The sequence below is a fragment of the Nilaparvata lugens genome, chromosome 7 (genome assembly GCF_014356525.2).
Source record: "Nilaparvata lugens isolate BPH chromosome 7, ASM1435652v1, whole genome shotgun sequence".
Classification (NCBI taxonomy): Eukaryota; Metazoa; Arthropoda; class Insecta; order Hemiptera; family Delphacidae; genus Nilaparvata; species Nilaparvata lugens.
Window position 1 is genome coordinate 61766422 of NC_052510.1, and position 23110 is coordinate 61789531.

The 23110-nt window shown below is 35.6% G+C and overlaps 1 protein-coding gene across 1 annotated transcript in view; it reads right to left on the bottom strand.

Annotated features, from left to right (window-relative positions):
* LOC111046640 (synapse-associated protein 1) overlaps positions 1 to 23110 on the bottom strand; it is a 91520-nt gene that overhangs the window by 21416 nt on the left and 46994 nt on the right. The window contains 3 exon segments of the mRNA XM_039433315.1: positions 2881 to 3020; positions 5641 to 5704; positions 5706 to 5782. Of these exon segments, the coding sequence (XP_039289249.1) occupies positions 2881 to 3020; positions 5641 to 5704; positions 5706 to 5782 (281 nt within the window).

Consider the following 23110-nt stretch of genomic DNA (forward strand, 5'->3'; position numbering starts at 1 on the left):
TCGTGTGAGTAAGAGGAAACTATACCAGATACGATCACAACCAATAGTTGAGAACTATAAAACTCTTTTTAGATTCAACCATGATATATCACCATTATTCCTACAAAAGAATAAATAGCTACAAAAGATACCTATCAGATATAAAGATGGTCATCACAGAATAGGAAATAGGCATTTAAGAAGATGAGAGTGTAGACGATTATAAGAAGGCTATTGAGATAAGATTTATGCTAAAAATTATTATAGAAATGAAATTTTTCACGCAATTATTTAAAAATGCATAACTAAACTAACCTAAAACTCAATTGATGGATAGAGCAGAGCAGACGACGCAAACACAAGCGGTGTCTATACTTGCATATTTAGCACTTACGTGAGATATAACAACAAAGTAAGGCCACAAAGGCGAATCAGCTGATAAAAAAATATTTAAAATACGTGAGAATTTGCTCCAGAAATCAGGAGCATAAGATAAGAGTATAAGGTAAAGCTTATTCATATAAAAATGAGCAAATGCTTATGCTTCTACCTAATGCTCAAGAGCAAAACCTTATGCTCCATGCTCATGCTCATGAGCATATGCTTTGGTTTACATATGGTCCAATGTAATGTATTATTGATGTAGGTAGCATAATAAATTTATTTATTTCCTCAAGTAAAAAACATTTACAAAAAATGCAACAATTACCCAGTAAGTGTGATCAGTGTACAAATAATGATAATTTTAAAGTTATTAAAACATAAAGGTGTCAGAGTCTAGTATACAGAAAATGAAAACATTTTCTTAAATCATGTACTGCCTGCAGCGTAATACTTGAACAAGATTCTAAACAGATAAATGGATGGAGAAAATAAACTGTTCACTTAGACTATGTCAAGAAATAGTAAAATTGGGGAAAAAACAATCGAAAGTTGACGTCGTTCAGTCTGTAATCGCATGCAATCATTAATATCAGTGGAACTCATGTTATTAGTGAACTCATGATATTAATATCATGGATAATAATATAATTAATATCAGTGGAACTCTATTCTTGCCATCACATTGTTTTGCCATCCTTGTCTGTCATTAGACAGAGCAGATAGCACTATATATTTCTACTTCCGCACTGCTGCCAAATCGTTTTTTGGCTTTGAACTGAGATGAAATAATTTGGTAAAACATAATTGGGCCATATGAATAAAACCAAAGCATGAGCATGAGCATGGAGCATAAGGTTTTGCTCATGAGCTAAAAGCATAAGCATTTGCTCATTTTTATATGAATAAGTTTTACCTTATACTCTTATCTTTGCTCCTGAACTCTGGAGCAAATGCTCACGTATTTTAAATATTTTTCATCAGCTGATTCGCCTTTGTGGTCTTACTTTGTTTTTATAGCTCACGTAAGCGCTAAATATGCAAGTAGGAGAGACACCGCTTGTGTTTGCGTCGTCTGTTCTGTTTTCTATTTATGAATTGAATTTTAGGTTAGTTGAGATTAGAATTTTGAAATAATAGCGTGAAAAATATCAGCTCTATAAAAATCTTCAGCATAATCTTATAATATTAATAGCCTTCTTATAATCGTCTACACTCTCATCTTCTTAAATCTTCTTATAGCCTTCTTATAATCATCTATACTCTCATCTTTTTGGTAGAGAGTTAGTGGGGAGGATATTCTTAATATTCTTTCTGAAGAATGGACATTGATATGTCCAAAGCTCCGCCAATTTATGTAGATGCATAACAATATAATATCTATAGTTATTATACTACAAATTACTTTTTCATATCATATACAGTTCAATAATTATTTTCTTAGTCTATATTATGTAAATTCATCTATAATTTTGATGTATTGTAAGCTTTTGTATATAATTGTATAAGCCAGTATATTGTAATCTACATAAATAAAGTACTCAATCAATCAATCAATCTTCTTAAATGCCTATTTTCTATTTTGTGATGGCTATCTTTATATCAGATAAAGATATTTTGTATTTATTCTTTTGTAGGAATAATGGTGATATATATCATGGTTGAATCTAAAAAGAGTTTTATAGTTCCCAACTATTGGTTGTGATCGCATCTGGTGTTGTTTCCTCTTCCTCATACGAATTAGTTGAGCCATTTCAAAAGCAAAAGGTCATAAGCTAATCTAGACTAGACTCACCTTTTTTGAAGCATTTGCTTCAAAAGTTGAGCAAATGCTCTAGCTTATTCATACAATTTTGAGTATAAGCTTTTACTTTTTGATGAGGGTTTCAAAAGGTTTTGCTCAGGTTTATTCATAGAAAATGAAGCAAATGCTCCATATTTTACAAGTATAAGCAAATGCTCAACTTTACTCATATGGCCCATTGAGTCAATAAACTATGTGTCAATAGTGCGGAGGTAGAAAAGGATAGAGCTATCTGCTTTGTCTAATGACAGACAAGAATATAAACACCAACATAATTAGGTGCTGACTTTATAACAAGTATCTCACTCTAGTTGGGTTCATTGGGTTATACCTGTTGTTCTTTCCTGATCATATTCATATGATTTGTAATTGCATTAACAAATAAATAAATAAAATAAAGTAAATAGAGGATAAAACAGTTCTGAAGTTTACCATTAGCAACGAGGTTAAGGATAGTTTTGCAAGGTTGGTACACAGTTGATGATGTTTTTCAAACAAGATCAAGAATACTTACTACCTTGGTGCTACATCCCATTTAGGGCCTTCATCTCCTTAAACGAAATCAGGTGCTGTCACTTTTTTAGGTTGGCACTAAGTTGAGGATCTTTCAGGCATTGAAAACCAATTAGGAAAAAATAGACAGATGACACAAATAGTGTTTTATCCAAATGTTATTGGAGCTCAATGGGTGGATTGGTGAGGTAAGGTATACATACACTTTGGGCACAAGTTCGAATCGCATCTTTTCTAAATTGGGATCCTCGGCGAGGGTGGCCATGGCGATGGGGTAGGACACCTCGTACTCGAACTGGAAGTCAACCCCCGCAGGTGGTGCGCGCACAAAGTTACGCTTATCCTGAAAAATATCAACAAAAAATGCATCAATACAACTCCTTAAACAGCTAGCTAACACCACAAGCAAATTGGTGGAATACTTGGCAAAACAATAGATAAGACATGGATGATATGAAGGAGTTAAGGCCCGCCGCAAAGTAGACCCACGCTAATCCACGAAAAGCAACCCACGCCGTGGGATGTTTTTTAAATCACTGCTGTAGAATTATTCATAATCAATCAGCTGACAAGTGGTTAAGTTCATTGCAGGTATTATTATCATTACACAGCTGTATGGAAAAACCTAGCAATGGTTTACAAAACATCCCACGGCGTGGGTTGCTTTTCGTGGATTAGCGTGGGTCTACTTTGCGGCGGGTCTTATAGACAGGGAATGTAGAGCTGGCACGTTAGGGTATGATCACATCTGCTGAGGGTGATGTCCACGTGAGCTCTAAGCTTGTGCTTGGGTTATGAGGCGAATGATAATGAGAGATGAATGGTCCTACAGTTTTAGGTGGGTTCCGAACCACAGGGAAGCGATTTTACAACTCATTCAGAGGAGTTAGCTCCTCCCTGTGTAAATACGTACTTGTCACTACATTGAGCATGTAATTACAGACGGCAAAATATAGAAACAAACATTTTATAGAATGTTGAATTTTCAGGACTACTTTCTTGTATTTATAAAATAGAATTATAGTACCCTTTAAAATTAATAAAACAAGAATACAAATTGTAACGTAACTACTAGTTTGTGTAAAAATAAATTTGCAATAAACGAGTAAACATTTATTGCAAATTTATTTTATAACGTGACGATGGTGTGATCACCGAAACTAGTAGTTACATTACAATTTGTATTCTTGTTTTATTATTTTATTAATTTTAAAGGGTACTATAATTCTATTTTATAAATAGAAACAAACCGGTTTCTTTTTTTTTGCTGGCATGTATTGATGAATTGTAGACCAGCTGACGAATGGAAAAAAAACATTGAAAAATGCATGCAATCCAGATTTTAGCTGATCGCGAGTCTTCTGTAGAGGGCAACTGTCATTGTTTTGAAGCATTTGCATCATTTGTTTCTGAGCGTTGTTTGCTGTAAAACGTTGTGAGAATGACTAACCAGCTGACCTACGTGCTACGTTATCTACATGTACAGCACATAAACGTGCAGCAAGTACATTCCCTGTCTATATAGTCCATTTGACTAACACACAAATTATTCCTAGTCCACACTCTCGCCAGGTTGCTTGTCAAGCGTGTAAGCTTGGCCACGTTGGTCTTGCCATGCACACTGCAATGTGACCATTTGTGGATGCTCAGCTGGCCTTCGTTTCGCCTTCGTTTGACAAAAATCGCAGCGAAGGCAAGTGAAGGCTAGCGCTGGCATAGAAGCCATCCACACTCTCGCGCTAGTTGCCATTTGGCGAGAGTGAGGAAGCGACAGAAAATTTGAAATTGCATCGAACAAACCAGCGAATTGGTAGATACTTGGGAATACAGTAAATAAGACACATGATGACACGGTACAAACAGTAGTAAATACTACAAAATAGATTAGACATTCACCAAAATACCACTAGAAAAACGAATGAAATGATAGTATATTGAGACAATTTAAAAAATCAATTGCTTGTAAAAAACAAGTAAATTGATTGAAATACTTGAGAATACAATAGTATGACTCATAAATGGTGTAGATAGTCAACCCATAGATTTGAAAATAATAAAATAAATTAAGAAGGAGAGACGATATTACACATCAGAATGGACTCAAAAATATATTGTAAATCTATAATTTGGAGTAAAATATTGTGAATATTGAACGTCTGTTTACTGCAGAAAGATTAGCCAGCTGGAAGGATAGTTAGTTAAGACGGATAGTTAAGGCAGATTCAAGGTAGGCGCACACAGATCGTCATCGGACGGACGGCACGGATCAGACGATTAGATTTGATGCATTGTTTTCAATTGGAGTGCGCATACCTGGATAGGTATGGTTAGGAATGGATTAGGTATGGTTAGCATACCTATCCAGGTATGCGCACTCCAATTGAAAACAATGCATCAAATCTAATCGTCTGATCCGTGCCGTCCGTCCGATGACGATCTGTGTGCGCCTACCTTTACACGGTGCCAGTCGGCTTGCCAGTTGAGGTAGCCAGTCACTGGATGCCAACGACTAGCACTGTGTAAACGACAGTAACTGAAGAAGCCAGCAAGCCAAGGACGCGCCAGCAGCTGGCAGTTCCAGCAGAACAAATATTTTTGTTACTGGCGCGCCAGCTTCCCCCTCTACCGCGTGGCACCCCTTCGCCATAAGTGGCACCAGCCGACAGCCACTGTGTAAACGGTAACAGTCGCTCGACTTGTTCCAGTAGCTGGCAACATGTAAACAGGGTACCCGCTTGAAGCTGGCATGCTAGTTGCCGCTTGCCAGTGACCTTTCAATCAATATCTTAACTTGCAAGCAAGCCACTGGCATCGTGTAAATCAGTCTTTGGAACAATTAGAAGGATAGTTGGCTACCCACAAAGAAGAAATGATTTCCTTTCCATCTCTGTGGCTAATCTAAGAATGGACCCAAAAACCCTCAATATTTTCAAAAAAATGGGCAATTTTGATAAATTTCTTACCGTAGAAAGACTGAGGCACTCTTGCTTGAGGGATTCTTCGTTGGGCCAGCCCACCCAGGGGGGGGACCGCCGCGTCACCTCCCTTCCCCTGCTTCTCCTTAATGAACGCCTCCTGTTCCTTGTTGAATTCGCCCAACAAGCTCTAAAACAAAATAAACAAAATTGCAAATTAATATAAGAACAACATTGAAAACCTTCAATAGAAAAAATATTTTTTTCTTCTAGCTGTTACAAAACACAAATTTAATTCATTTCAGTACAAGAATTTATACAGTAGGCCTACTATATTGGAAGAGTGCCTGTCTCGGATTCTATTGGTAAAAAAAAGTAAATTCGCATGGCTTTTGTTGGTGGGGAGTCCCTTGCGGGAAGGTCCCACCGCCTGAATATATAATTTAAGCCGTCAATGGGGCCTTACGACTGTCATACTTCAGCCGGTACCGACAGTTTAACGTGCACATCCGATAACACGGTAGTGATCTGGTTAAAAAAACTTTTGGTATTGAGAGGGTTTGAAACCCGGGATCTTTATGCTGCTACCCAAGCACTCTATCCACTAAACCACGGATCACTCCGTTTCTATTGGTAGCTGCCTATTTCAATGTCAGCTGAGTTGACCAATCACGTTCGAGTAGACTTCAGCCACACGGACAACTCGCCCTCATTGGCTGATTGGAATTACGTCACTTCTTAGACTCCATTTTGTTGAACGAAAACTGATTTAATGTCATCTTATAAATAGAAGGACATTATTTCTTTCCATCTGTTATTAGCCTACTCACGTGATATTACAATGGATTTTAATGAATATTTTATTCAGATTGTCATATTGTTCTGTCAAATGAGAGTTATTTGATGGGATTTATTTTCTAAATCGTTAAATAAGTGGATTTTGCTCCTTCAAATTGTTTATAAAATCGATAATAGTCTATGCGGTTCTTAATAAATTATTGCCATGTTTGTGTATTATATTATTATTATTGTTGTCATTTGTTACGTGAAGCCACAAATCTGAGCAGAGCTCAAGTGGCATGTATCATGAACAGTTTTCTATACATCTGTATCAGCTCAAAGTGTCATTGTATAGACACACGCTTCCACAAGTACATTAGTGATTGAAGACAAGAATAGCCTATGACTACCACATAACCGTATTCCTTCAGGTAGACAATTGAAGAGCTTGAGTCTCGAATAATATGGTCCTTTTTCCAAAAGTGTCAGTCTGTGAGCGGGGTACTGATATACAGCTGAACTCTACCCTCTTGTGCTATAGCCATGGCAAACTACATTTCCTTCAAATCTCTCTGAATTTCTGAAGACAAAATTTACAATCTCAAGGAAGTGCAATGCTGGGACCGTGAGAAACCTGTGTTTTCTAAAAATGGGCGTACATGAATTAATGGCCGCAAGCCCTCCAAAACACGAACAGCTTTCTTTTGCATCTTAAATATTGTATTAAAGTTATTTCTACTATTCCCCCAAAAGAAGATGCTGTAGCGTATTATGACTAAAAAATATCCATGATACACCTTCTGGGCTGTCTTTATAGTGGATGCAGTTCTCAGCGCAAAAAGTGCATGATAGAGCTGTTTTATAAGTTTTCCCAATTTTATTTTAATAATAATATCGTGTGACCTGGCTGGCTCAGGTCTGGTGTCAAAATTTTCAGGTCGCAACTGATCAATTTCAGGGCCTCTGACATGACCTAACGACTGCTTTTTAGGCAGCCGGGACCGACAGCTTAAAGTGTTTCTGTATTGAAATGTATTTTTATTATATTAATAAAAGAATGAATTGAAAATGAATTCCAAAAATGTAATTTTATGGTGGGAGAATATCTCATCATATTGGATCACTGTAAACAGTAATCCAATTACTTGAAATTGTAATCAAATTAATTAATATTAACAAAATTAGTAAACTGATGGTAATTTGTCATATCTCCAATGTGAGTCATAACCTGGCGCAATGAACAATTGTGTGACGTGTTATTAATTATCCAGTCAAAAGTGACACAGAATATAATGATACTTCAGAAAATTAATAGCATGATACAAGTGTTATCTGATACGAATGACTGATTGTTTCCCTTCTGACAGTGTCTCATGATAGGTTGTAACTTGTAACCTTTACTATGATAAAGAAAAGAACTGGCTTATACACGTACGGGATGGGAAAATTATGTTTGGCGCATCATCACGTCTGAACTACTGGACTGATTAACTTTGAATTTTGCAAATAGATTCTTAATTAACCGAGGATGGTTATAGACCTATTTTCAATTCTTTTAAAAAGATTTCATTAAGTCAAGTTTCGAAATAGACCCTTGCGGAGCACGGGTTTCCTGCTAGTTTTGAAAATAATTGAGTTGTAGTACTTTATTGTTGTCATTTTTCGATGTCATCTGACCTTGATGACTAAAATAAGCACATTACGTTGTTCCTCGTAATTGTATAGTAAAAGCATGGAATCCTATACTATTAAACGAGCAATTTCTGTTTATATGTTCATATGTTTATATTTCACCGAATCTCGAAAACGGCTCTAACGATTCTCACGAAATTCTTAACATATAAGATTTATGATAAAAAAATTCGATTGCACTAGGTCTCATCCCTGGGATAACTCTGAAGGACATTAAAAGGATAATTATTATTCATCCTTGGAAAAACAGCTGATAATAATTATTTCGTCGTCTGTTGATGTTGGAAGTGAGTGAGCGAGTTCATGTGTGTGGGTCTGTGTCAAAATTATGACTCAGCTATGGAACTTTTGTAATTATTCTATCAGGTACTTAGTGCCGGTTGCGAAAAAGCCTGGATATTTTTAATCCTGATTAATTCCAGTAGAACCATCTTTTTGGAATGGTCTTCTCTGATTTGGTTCACGTGAAATTAATCAGGATTGAAATTTAACCGGCTTTTATGAAACTGGGCCTTTGTGAGGAAAATTTTTGCATTCCTCTGGAAATTAATCTCAATTCACTGTGATTAGATAGAACATTTCTGTATGAACTATAAATATTATTATAATTTCTTCTTTCGTAATAAATTTTTATGATTTTGTACTCCATAGCGAAACTCGGTCCCCGATATTGTTTCAAATACTACATAACATCAACGACTCTAGTGTATTATTAAGCATTTTCATAATATGTTATAAATGCATAATATATATAACAATAATGTTCACTTTCGTGTTTAAGGCTACTTGTATTCAAGTTACATGAAAATTAAAAATAAAAATATTATTAATAATTTTCACTTGAAATGGCTTTAAAGTTGAAACATGTTTTAAACTATATTATGTTACTAGGAGTACTAGTGATTTTCAATTTTTATCATGATATACGATATTTATTCAACAGTTTACAACTGACCAACTCTTTCCCTCAATTCTGGACATAAATTAAAGCCAAAATCAAATTCAAGAAATTAATTTCATATTAGGACTGAAAGAAGCTCACACCAAGTTACAACGAAGTCGCAAAGTCAATTATCAAGTTGATAATAATTTCAAGTTCCATTCCACTTTCAGCCTCAAACAATTCCAAGTTATGTATCCAGCTTTCTTCACTTTTTCTTTCTCCAACTCTCTAATATTTTCTTGATTCTTTCCCCAATACAACCTTCTTTCTCTCTTACAGGAGAAATATAATTTACTCTTACCAACTTTTTCTTTTCTTTTCCTTTTTTCCTTAAACTCTTTCGTGGATAAACTTATTTCTTCACTCCTCTAATCCATCAACTTTCTTAAAGATCTCTTTCTAATTCGAATTCTCTTTGTCTACAATTCTTTTCCTTCTTTCTTATTCTTCAACTTTTTTCTTCTTTGTCTTACTTTCTATTTTCTCCAGTTTTCTATCCTTCTCTGTCCACTCTTTCAATGTTTTCCACAATGAAAAACTTTTCCTTTCCTCTCCTCCCACCAATTTTCTCCTTTCATACTTTCCAGCTCTATCTACCATAACTTTCTCTCACTCTCTCACACACACTCTAACACTCTTTCTTTCTTTCTGTCTCTCTCATTCTCTCACTCTCTCTCTATCTCTATCTTTCTCTATCTCCCTCTCTTCATACTACTCCGCCTACGCTCCAACATTTTCCACCTCAAAACTTTTCCGTCTCCCTCCTCCTCCAATTTTTCCTCCCGTCGAAAATTTTCCCCTGCTCCACGTTTTTCCCAGTAATTTTCACACAGCAACCAACCTACACTTTCCACAGTTTTTCCCGGAAAATAAATAAAAGAAACAGCAGTTTTGCGTAGCCGTTTTCTTCCTTTAACTTGTTAATTAATGAATGAACAGAGCAGGTGCGTCTGGCAGGGTTTATGATGATGTAAAAGTTAATAATAGAAACTGGGAAGGACTGTGTTTGAACAATGGAATGAGTTTCTCAGCTCTTGGTAATGTTTGTATCAAGGAATGGAATTCGGAACAAAACTTCAAACTGGCAGTATTTGTTGTATGAGAAACGTTGATGCTATTTTACATGAAATGCTAGCAGCATAAAGTGAATCCCAATTCAGGATGTTCAAATAAGGCATTTCAGTAAGTTAGAGTTCCTGTAGTTATTATGTTGGGTGATACCTGTGATATTCAAATAAGGCACTTCATAAGATAACGTACCTTTGGGTAAATTTACCTACATTGGGTAAATGTTGGGTATTGATTGAGTACTTTATTTATGTAGATTACAATATATACTGGCTTATACACTTATATACAATAGCTTACAATACAGCAAAATTATAGATGAATTTACATAATATAGACTAAGAAAATAACTATTGAACTGTATATGATATGAAAAAGCAATTTGTAATATAATAACTATAGATAATAATCATATTGTTATGCATCTACATAAATTGGCGGAGCTTTGGACATATCAATGTCCATTCTTTGGGAAGAATATTAAAAATATCCTCCCCACTAACTCTCTACCAAATGAGAGTAATGGAGTGCTTTACTACTTTAAAGTAGTTCTCAATACATCCGACTGACGATGATCCAATAATAAAGGTCAAAGCAATATAAGTAAAGCAGATAAGTCAATGGGTCGATTGAAATAAAAAAATATAAATAAATTAAGTGATAATAATGTGGAATATTTGTTTTATTTTTGATTTTGAAGCATCTAAATTTGAAAATCTACTTTGTGATTTAGGGACTATATATATCTATATCTAAGGATATAAATAAGTCCACTGAATCGTCACTACAATAATGTAATAGTATATTTCGCACCTAGGGCCGAAAATGAGACTTTTCCGGCTCGAAATCGGGTTTCAAGTCCGAGGCCGTAGGCCGAGGACTAGTTAAGATTGCATGAGAGCCGGAAAAACATTTTTGCCCCAGGTGCGAACGCTATTTTTCGCCACACTGAAAAATAAACAATATATACCGTATATGAGAATAATTATTGTTTATTAAGCACTTTCGAAAGCAAAAGTGGAAGGTCATTTTTATTTTTTATTCTGATTTGTCTAAATAACCCAAAAGATTATGTTCAATTATGTGGGAGGTTGAGTTTATACTTTTTTATTCTTTCAAATGACAATAAGATGTTATTATTATAAATGTTTTAATTATTATTGAATAATAAGTTTTTTGATCAGCTGTTTTAGCACACTTGAAATTTGGCCAATCTGAATGTCAACGTCAACAATGCTTGTTGTTGTCGACTTCGGGAGTTTAGGTTAGAAGTTCTATCCTACTCTGAAAATTAAATTTATAATATATGTTTATATGTTTATAATATCTTTTTTGTATTTCATTCATCCAAATAAAATTGTAGTATCTTATTGCAAAATACTTTATTCAATTCTAGAAGCATAAACTGATTTCGTTTCATAAACTATTTTGTAAACACAAATCAAATTCAATTTCACATCAAATTAGAATCAGCTGACTTCAAAGTTATTTCACAGCCCTAGGGCCGTAAAAATTTTACCGGCCTGGTCAGAAAACATTCACTTTCGGCCTCCATATGACGCACGAAAAACAGCTCATTACATCCAAGTGGGGCGAAAAAATAATTAAGGACTGAAAATTTTGTGGAGTGAAGTACTATAAGACTTGACCTATTTCGGACTATGTGTAACCTTATCTAACATCTTCATCCTTATCAAATGAAATGCGGCATCCCAAGTAGCTGAAGTCTCTCACTTGATCTAATAATTGGTAGGGCCCATTCTTGTTTAATATAATCAATTAAATTTTATCCGTCAAGAAAAATATCTTTCAATGATTTAAACATGAATTTTAATAATTGAGATTGTATGTTTTGTTAATTGATTATATTTCTACATTGTTGAAAAACTATCTGGCAACGTTACGGAGCTAGAGAAGGTAGTTAGGAGCTATTCTGTTGGTTCATTGTGATTCTTCAGTCAACAAACGATTTACCAGTAATGCGGAGATGGAAAAGGATAGAGCTATCTGCTTTATCGAATGATAGACAAGGATAGCAACAACAATTTTAATCAAATACTGCCATTACAACGTGGACCTCACAGTAGATGTGTTACATCCGTCTCAATCTTCACTTCGCCCCGAAAGAGGGATAAAGAACCTCAACCTTACAGTAGAAACATAACCTATTTTTTGGACATTTTATTAATTATTTATCAAAATTTGGGAGTGGAATAGATTTGGACTAAGCCTGCTGTTCCTTCCTAATCAATATTTATATGATTTGTGATTCTGTCCACGAATAAATAAATGAATAAATAAATAAACATACCTTACAGTCTTCAATTAGGTTAATTCTGGCAAAAAACTATTTTTATTTTCAATCTCCAAAACTCAGTGCCGGTTATACAAAAGCCGGTTAAATTTTAACCGTGATTAACTCCACGAGAACCAATCAGAGAAAGCGTTTTTGAAAATACGGCTTCTCTGATTGGTTCTCGTGGAATTAATCACGGTTGAAATTTAATCGGCTTTTGTGCAACCGGCACTCAGATTCTCATAGATGTGTCGAATCCGTCTCAAATTATATTACTCTTTACCCCGAAATAGAGGTTTATAGTGTTAACAGTATCGGTTATATAGAGATCCGATAAGATAGGAATAGAACCAACAGGTACAGCTGGGAGAGAAGCCCCCCTCTATTTATACAGGGTACCACCAATACTGCAGTGGCTTATCCCCGCCCCGGTCCACCTATATAACTATATACACGGTGTGTCTCCAATGTACAGCCGGCCACTCTATATCTGTATAGAGGCGTCTAAGCAACGAGCACTAGACTACTAGAGAACTCTCTCTCACTCGCACACACACACACCCCTCTAACTTTCTGGCAAGCGATCAATGGAAACTTGGTGACGTCATTCTCTACTGATCCACCCCCTCCCCACGCCCCCTACTTCTCATTCACTAATTCGACTCCCCCCCCACCGACCGCCCTGTTAAAGCCTGACAGCCCTTCCAAAGCTCTTTCGGTTGACCCTTTGGGTCTGAAGGGTCAAAGGTAGAGTTTCGGCAATCATTTTCAAACTAAGTTTTCCTTCCAAAACTCCTTTCGACTGCTCTCCACCCTTATTTTTATTTTATAATTTTTTGTACTTCTCCCACACATTTCATTCTTCTGAACTTCTGAGTAGTGAGAGTTTCATTTCATCAATATCATCCTTCTATAGTGAGGTCCACGTTATAATGGCAGTGGAGAAAGATAGGAGAAAACGTTGCCAATCCTCTATCTTGTCAATGCCTTCTATAGACGGTAGCTGATACAGGTTTATTGATGTTATATTAACTGTTCATTCTCGTTTGAAATAATCAATTATATTTTATCAAGCAAGAAATTATATTTTTCAATAAGAATTTACATAATTAAGATGAAAATATTTTGTTAATTAATTATTCATTCTACATTGTTAAAATAAGATTTGAAAACACAGCAAAGCGAGAGAGAGATCGCGCTATCCGCTTTGTTGAATTATAGACAAGGATAGCAATACCATTGCTAATCAAACACTGCCATTATAACGTGGACCTCCCTATAGTTTTGAGCTTACTGTTATTTTCTCATCTCCTTCAGTTTCTCTCCTTCCTAGAGCTGAATTCACAGACGAAAGCCACAGTGAACAGTGTTTTTCTTGTATTTTCTTGCACCATTTTTCCTCTCTTCCATTCATTATAACTTACTACCACATCGGATGGGCACGTGAATTGTCGGTCCTGTCTGAAATATGACAGTCGTAAGGCCCATTGACGGCTTGAATCACATATTCAGGTGAGGTGGAACTTCCGTCACGGACTCCCCACCAATAAAAGTCATACGAATATTATTACTATCACATCACCTCAAATTTTCTCATAATCAAACAATCGTTCAATCTCTCTCTCTCTCTCTCTTAATTCTCTCTCGTTCCTTTCCTACTGTTCTTTTATTCATTACATTTTACTTTCTCAAATTTCTCCAAAATTAAACATCCTTCTCTTCCATCCATTATAACGTACTATCACATCACCTAAAATTATCCCATAATCAAACAATCGTTCAATCACTCTCTCTCTCTCTAATTCTCTCTTGTTCCTTTCATACTTCTCTTTCATTCATTAAATTTTACTCTCTCTTCACATTACCTTAAATTTTCCCGTAATCAAACATCCTTCTCTTCCATTCATTATAACTTACTATCACATCACCTCAAATTTTTCCATAATCAAACAATCGTTCAATCACTCTCTCTCTATCTTACTCCTCTCTCGTTCCTTTCCTACTTCTCTTTCATTCATTACATTTTACTTCCTCTACCACATCACCTCATTGACCGTAATCAAACGAACGTTCACTATCTCTCTCACTCTCTTACTCCTTTCTCGCCTATCACTCTCTTTCACACACACTCTCTCTCTTCTTCATCATCTGACTCTTCCTTCATCATAACTTTCTTTCACTTTTTCATCATTTTTTTACAATTATGTTCTTCCTTCAATTATTGTAATCGGGTTATACTTTTTGTCTTTTATATTTTTCAACTTAGTTTACTTATTATTTCTTCTTTTGTATATTTAGAATAATATTTTCAATCTATAATCATTATGAAATTTCGCAGTGTTGTAATGTTATAAATTCAATAGGTTTTTCAAGACCTGGCATGTGATAAATAAATAAATCAATCAATCAATCTCTCTCTCTCTCTCTCTCTCTCTCTCTTTGTAACATACTTGAAGTGAGAACTCTAATCTAATCTTTCTACTCCTCTCTTACCCTTATCTCTCGTTCCTCTCATATTTCTCCCTCAATCATTAAAACCTACCTTCTTTACCACATGACCTCAAATTTTTCCGAAATCAAACCAACGTGCACTCGCTCTCTCTCTCACTCTATCTCACTCTCTCGCTTACTCTTTTCTCTCAATCCTCTCCCACTTCTCTTTCATTATCCTTCTCTCTCTCTCTCTCTCTTCTCACCTCAATTTCTCCAGCAATCAAACACTCGTAATACGTTGCTTCCCCCACTCCACAAGCCAGTAATCAAACAAGACTGGCGACAGAGAAAAGCATTGCCGTTTATGAATGCAAAACTGTAGGAATTGCAAAATGAATAGGGTAAACGTCATCACATCCTCCCCCCCTTCGATGAAACCCTTGCAAAATGAATAGGGTACACGTTACCCCTACCCTCTCCAAACCCCCCCCAAACCTTGCCAAAATTCAAATTACCGTTTCCTGCCTTAAAACCACTGCCGCCTAAATCTGTGTAGGCTACGCCTCGTACGAATTTCGCGGCAAGGAGGAGACACTTGAATTTGAAATTCTGATGAAAATCAGATGAAATTCTGCAAGAATGAGGGGGAGGGGCACGAGTCCCTGAATCACTGATTACAATTGGGATGAGTTTAATCTGGTATTGTTGAATTTTGTGAATGATAATAATGTTGGAGCAAGTTTCAGCCTTCACTTATTTGGGGTTGTACTCACACTACGAAAAAGATGAAGATATTTTCGATAAGTTAGAAAAATTCCAATATATTTGTGGAACAATTCATAGGACATTGAAAAATTAAGTAAGGAGAGTCACAAAGCTGGAATTCTACAAGACCAAGGCTATCCCAGTGTTGACGTATGGAAGCGAATCATGGATTCTAGGTCGCACCCATCATGTACGTTACGGAAGATGTTAGATCTTCTCGCGTTCCCCGGTCGAACCACTCTTGCTCCCCGGTCGATCATCAATCGCTCTGCTGGAGTGACGTTCGGTTGCGGAGCAGAGCGAAAGTCTGTACGCACCTTAAGGAGTGTAAAGGGATGCACAAGATTGGATCTACTCCGAAATGAGGACATTCGAGAGGAGCTTAAGGTTGAGCCACTGAATAAATTTAGAAAATTCGAAATAGATGGAGAGCGCACATAGACAGAACGCCAACCGGTAGAGTCCCTGTGAAAGAAGCACTCAACTATAAACCAGCAGATAATAGAGACGTTGGAAGACCAAGGAAAAGTGGTCTTAAAACTAGACACAATCATAAAGTTAATTTAATTATGTTTTTGATAAATTTCAATTTCCAAGGCTATTTTAAAGACCAGAACAGGCAATCATCCCTATATCGTGAAAGTCAGAAGAAGATAATAGATGTGGGAGAGAATAAGAAAACATTCGTTTTCAGAATTTATATTCATTTTGAATTTAGAAAAAATTTTATGTCAAATATTCGATTATAATAATGAGGAAGCTCTCCGAGAAGGGTAACAGCTTTTTAACACTATAACTGGAAGACGGTCTTACAGGCACCATGCCTGTTAGTTGTTGTTTTGGAAACTAATCTTTCGGTCAGAGTGTTAAACATGTTAACAATGAGAACTCTAGGTTGTTATCAAAATATCACTTATTTAGATTATCACTTTTACTATAGAAAGGTATCACAATATCTCACCATCAACAGTATCTGACATGTTAACAACTTTGAGCCGGTTGCACAAAAGCCTCTTAGATTTAAATGTCACAAGAACCAATCAGAGAAGCCTTCCTTCCAAAAAGCCTTTTCTGAATGGTTCTCATGGCAATCAATCTTGATTAAAATCTATGTAAATAAATTATTGAATAAAAGGTTTGAAAGTGCTTCTCAAAAAAAAAGTGGAACCGATTTGACAGATCCCTGATAAATCTCTCATAAGTAGCTCTTAAGTGAAGGATATTTTAATGCTTTAACAACAACATGATTATGATGTATTTACCAAAAACGTTGACATTGATGATTTTACATCTAAAAGGTTGCCATTTCAAAACCATTTCATCGATAAACCTCAAATTGAAAACTCTTCAACGATGGAAATTTAACACAACAAGTTGACACCAAAAGGATTAACTCTAGTCCGCTAGAAAATGACGGGAACTATATTTGCAAACCCATCAGAATTATATACAACAAAGTGGTTATCCTATTTGAAATCAAAAGCCAATTTTCAAGCAATGCTTGATCCCATAAACCTGTACTGAATTGAGAATTTGTAAAGTTTAAAATTCATCAGTAATAGCATCAGACTGATCTACTGTCAAATACAACAAAGTGGTTATCCAATCTGAAATCAAAAACCAATTTTCAAGCAATGTTTGACCCCATTAACCTGTACTGAATTGAGAATTTGTAAAGTTTAAAATTCATCTATAATAGCATCAGACTGATCTACTGTCAAATACAACAAAGTGGTTATCCTATTTGAAATCAAAAGCCAATTTTCAAGCAATGCTCGATCCCATAAACCTGTACTGAATTGAGAATTTGTAAAGTTTAAAATTCATCTGTAATAGCATCAGACTGATCTACTGTCAAATACAACAAAGTGGTTATCAAATCTGTAATCAAAAGCTAATTTTCAAACAATGTTTGACCCCATAAACTTGTACTGAATTGAGAATTTGTAAAGTTTAAAATTCATCTATAATAGCATCAGACTGATCTACTGTCAAATACAACAAAGTGGTTATCAAATCTGTAATCAAAAGCTAATTTTCAAGCAATGTTTGACCCCATAAACTTGTACTGAATTGAGAATTTGTAAAGTTTAAAATTCATCTATAATAGCATCAGACTGATCTACTGTCAAATACAACAAAGTGGTTATCAAATCTGTAATCAAAAGCTATTTTCAAGCAATGTTTGACCCCATAAACTTGTACTGAATTGAGAATTTGTAAAGTTTAAAATTCATCTATAATAGCATCAGACTGATCTACTGTCAAATACAACAAAGTGGTTATCAATCTGTAATCAAAAGCTAATTTTCAAGCAATGTTTCATAGGCTGCTTATCACATAAACCTGTACTGGATTGAAAATTTGTAACGTTTGATATTATTCTGTAATAGACAGGTTTCACAGAATAAACATTGGCCCAGATAATTACAATCCCGAATCAATTACAACCACAAAATCAATTACTCTTCACAAAGGTTCTCAACTATAGTGAAGTCCATGTTATAATGACAGTGGGGAAAGACAGGAGAACAGCGTTACCGATTCTCTGCGTTTTCACTGCCTTATATAGAGGATAGCTGATACCGGTGTATCTAATGTAATAATATTTTCGCCACACTGCACAGAAAGCAGCTGTTTTCCAGTCCCTGCGTAGATCTGAAAGACATTGTTTGCAGACGACTCTCGTCTGACGTCAGAACAGGTTTCTTTCCAGCCTAGGCCGGAAGGAGTGCCCTTTCCAGCCGCTAACATGGAACTAAGAAAGGTGATCAAAAAACAGCTGATCAAAAAACTTTTCATTATTTTGTTCATTATTCAATAATTGAAACATTTATAATAATATCATCTTTTGTCATTTGAAAGAATAAAAAGTATAAACTCAACCTCCCACATAATTGAGCATCATCTTTTAGGTTATTTAGACAAATCAGAATAAAAAAAAATACTTGGACAATTTCCTGATATTCAGATTACCTCAGATTTGCTAGAGCATCACCTTCCACTTCCTGCTTTCGGAAGTGCTTAGTAAACAACTATTCTCATAATATATATATTGTTTATTTTTGTGTGTGGCGAAAATAGCGTTCGCACCACGGGCAAAATGTTTTTTTTTCCGGCTCTCAATCTTGTCTAGTCCACGGCCTACAGCGTCGGACTTGAAACCGATTCGAGCCGGAAAAATCTCATTTTCTGCCTCTAGGTGCGAAATATACTATTACTGTTAATTCTTTGTTTAAAATATAAGTATATATGATTTTATATCAAATGTTCATTCTTGTAAGGGTGAGTACAGACTTATGCGCCACAAACACACACATTTTGCTTACTATCAGTTCAGGATATGATTATTATATCTGTATTTGTATGGAAACAGTAAGATACAGATATAATTAGCATAGTAACAGCTGATAAAAAGAGAAATGCATGTGTTCGTGATGCATAAGTCTGTACGAACTTCAAGATAAGTAGAACCACAGATCTAAGTCTGTGAAAAAACCTTTGTCTGTAATAGAACATTTAAGTGAGACACATCCATTTATCCTTCTGCTTTCTCTTCTTCTACTACTACTACTACTACTTCTTCTTCTTCTTCTTCTTCTTCTCCATGTTCTTTTCCCTCTACCTTTTCAGAGTAGAACAACGACGATACTTGAAACAGCCTGTTGCGTTGAAAGAAGATAAAATCGAGATTGCTGTAGTTGGATGCTGGAGGAATAACGTCGCTAATAGGACAAAGAGGAGAGGATAAAGCCGATTAGGAGGGTGGAAACGGAGAAGGAGGAGGAGGAGGAGTGAGAAGAGGAGGAGGAAGAGAAAGAGGAGAAAGAGGAAGCAAAGCGTGGGATACAGAATTCGGAGACAGCGTGCCACAGTAAATAGGTTGAAGCCTGGAGCTGTTAACAGTTTATGGGATTTTTGAGTGGAGATGCACATTTTTCCTATCAAAAATCTCCTCTCTATTCAGCTTTTACCTTCTCTTTCTTTCCTGTTTCCACTGTATTCTCCCGCTTCTTCTCTTTCGCCCCCGAATTTCAATCACCTATCTCTCATCTTCTTCTCTTCTTTCAACCAATCATTTATATTTATTGATCTATAATAATAGATATCATAATCTGAAAGAGGATAACCAAGCTAAGCTTGTACTATTCCTCTTTCAAATTTTTTTGACAGTCCAAAATGTTATGAGTGTATGTCACGCACCAAACTTCTGGTATGATCATATCAATTCCTTGAGAATAGTTGACGAGTGATAAGAATTTTAAATTTAGTAATGTTGTTGGAGACCCGAGAAAAACACTTGGAAGTTTAATATTGAATTTTGAATAATTCAATAATAATTATCAAATTAAATATTTTAATAGTTCTGAATAAATTCAAAAATAATTGAATAAGAAAATGTTGAACCAAAAATTTACAAACAGCCACAAGTTTATCATAACAGCTGAAGTTTATCGCCATCTTCTTCATTGTTCTCATTTTATTTCTTCTTTTATACCCTTCACTAGTTTTTCCATTTTCCTCCTCCTCCTCCTCCTCCTCCTCCTCCTCTTCCTCCTCCTTCTTCTTCTCTTCCTTCTCCCTCCTGCCACAACTATTTGTTGACACCGCCGATTTATGAAGTTATATTACAGTATTATATTATCAATATTCAAATTGCATTCAATCTACATTCTGATTAATACTTTTTCATACTTTGTATGAATTCGTTCAAAACTGTAATTTATTGTAAACTATAACAGGTAACCCGTACTCCACAAGGGTCTAATCCAAAACTTGATAAACTGAAAACTCGACCTACTGAAATCTTGAAGAATTTGAAATAGGCCTATAAGCATACTCGATAAATGAAGTATCTATATGCAAAATTGCAAGTTAATCAGTCCAATAGTTCAGACGTGACGATGCGTCACTCGTGAATTTCCTATCCCGCACGGGTGTAAGCCAATTCTTTCCTTTATTATATTACAGATTAGTATATAAGCCGGTATATTGTAACTTGAAGAATAAATAACTCTGATCTAATCAAATCTTCTCCATTATTGCTATTGGCTTTTCACCCTTCTCCTCTTTATCACTCTCTTTATTTCTCTTTTTATACCTTTCTCCTGCTTTTCCATTTTCCTTCTCCTCTTCAATTTTCATCCTCATCCTCCATATTCTCCTCCTCCTTCTTCTCTCCCTCCTTCTCCTATTCCTCCACCCTTCTCTCACCGTCTCTCGAGATAGATAAGTCGCCTCCTCTCGATATATTTTTATTATATTTAACGGTCGGCAGCGGAAATTCTATCCCACAACTCCCTCGACTGTCATAAAACTTGATCGCCTTTTATGGATGTCTATGGCAACGTCTCAACAACACCAGTCATAAGAATTTATGACCAACTTCCCCACAAATAATTGCTAAATAATCCGGGGACGATTTCTGGGAGTTTTGACAACTCGTATTACATTTGAATTTATTGCTAACTCGAGTTTTATAGATAGAAATTGATAGAGATATATAGATGGAAGCATCAGACCACGAACTGATGGAAAAATAGTATGGATTCATAGATGTAAGCTACCATTAATATTCATGACATTTGGTCTAAGGTCTAAGGAATTTGTTTGAAATATCAAATTATACTAGGATTGATCACAAAAATATTCTTAAATTATCACATATTCAGGGATGAATTATTAAGAAAAATTCATTTTTTGGCTAGTTTGATAGAATTTCATGATATAGATGTGAATTAGGTCATATCTAGCCCCAGTCAAATACAGATAAATTACTCAATAAAACAATTTATGAACGTTTTAACATGTCCTCTATGAGAGGTCGACGTTAACGTGGCAGTATTTGATTAACAATAGTGTCACCCGACAAAGTAGATTGCGCTATCCTACTCCAGCTCCGCAACGTTGTCAGATTGTTTTTAACAATGTAAAAAAACAATAAATCAAATCAACAAATTATTTAATCTCAGTTATGAAAAATTTATTATTGAATCATTGAAAAAATATTTTATTGACGAATCTATATATATAAAAGCGAAATGACACTACCTCACTGACTGACTGACTGACTGACTCACTCGCAGAACTAAAAATCTACCGGACCAAAAACGTTCAAATTTGGGTATGTGAAACTTTGGAAGGAATTTGAAATAACGCCAAAGATACGCCCAAAATTATCGTTTTTTTGCGTTTGGGTGATTGAATCGAGTGAGGAAGTACTTTGACTTTCTGATGGAATGAAGCATGCTCAAATGAAAAATGTAGGCGAGCGAAGCGAGCCCGCTGATCTCATTTTCGGACGATCCAGTCGGGGGTCCAGGGGGCGGAGCCCCCTGGCTAGACGGATATGGCGAGCGAAGCGAGCCTGACGGCTAGTAAAACATAATTGATTGTTTTAAACAAGAATGAACAATGGATATTACATCAGATATACCGGTATCGGCTATCCTCTATAGAAGGTAGTGGCAAGGCAGAGGATCGTCAACACTGTTCTCCTATCTTTGTCCACTGCCATTATAACGTGGACCTCATTATAGTCCATGAGTTTCATGATATAGATGTGAATTCGTTCATATTCTAGACCCAGTCGAGTACAGATTAATCACTAAATACAACAATTTATGGACATGTATCGACATGTTTTATAGCTGCATTGCGTGGATGAGATCATGAAACTCTACTTCCCTAACTTCCTATCGTCATGAGGCCGATAATAGTTTTTTTAATAAAGTGAACATCAACAAACTTTGGATTGGAAGTTAGTTTGATATTAAAACCTGATCCACCATTGATATAATCTTAATATCAGTGGATGAATGAATATTTCAAACCAATTAGAAATGATAGGATTAGGTCTTGAGTTTTCTTCTCGCACTAGCTCTTTTTCTCTCTCACACTCACTCACTCTCTTAATCTATTTACCTTTTGGTAGAGAGTTAGTGGGAAGGATATTTTGAATATTCTTTCCGAAGAATGGACATTGATATGTCCAAAGCTCCGCCAATTTATGTAGATGCATTACAATATTATCTATAGCTATTCCAAATTGCTTTTTTCATATCATATATACAGTTCAATAATTATTTTTTCTTACAGTTACGTTGAAAAGTGGCCATTGCTGCACTGATTACAGAACGCAAAGAATCACTTTTCCGCTCTAGTGCGGGAAAAATTTTTCTGCACTCCAGATTTGCAACATGGCAACACAAATTAGTTAGTAGGTTATATGGAGCACCAGTGCAGCAAAATCAAAATGAAGTTGGTAACAGTGACTGTGGTGCACGTTATAATAATATTAAGGACAACGAGGACAGCCACCACATTAGTAACAGCCGCCTTCATTCATTTACTACTACATTATTAAATTTGACAATAAGTTAAGGTTTTTATTAATAATAAATTACGCAGAAAAAACTTTGATGGATTTAAAGCAATTTTACCCATAATTACCCCCTTTTCATATTCAATGGTAACTGTAGGAAATTTAATGTGAAATACGTGAGCAAAGTTCCTCTGCTGCACTCAAGAAACCATGCACT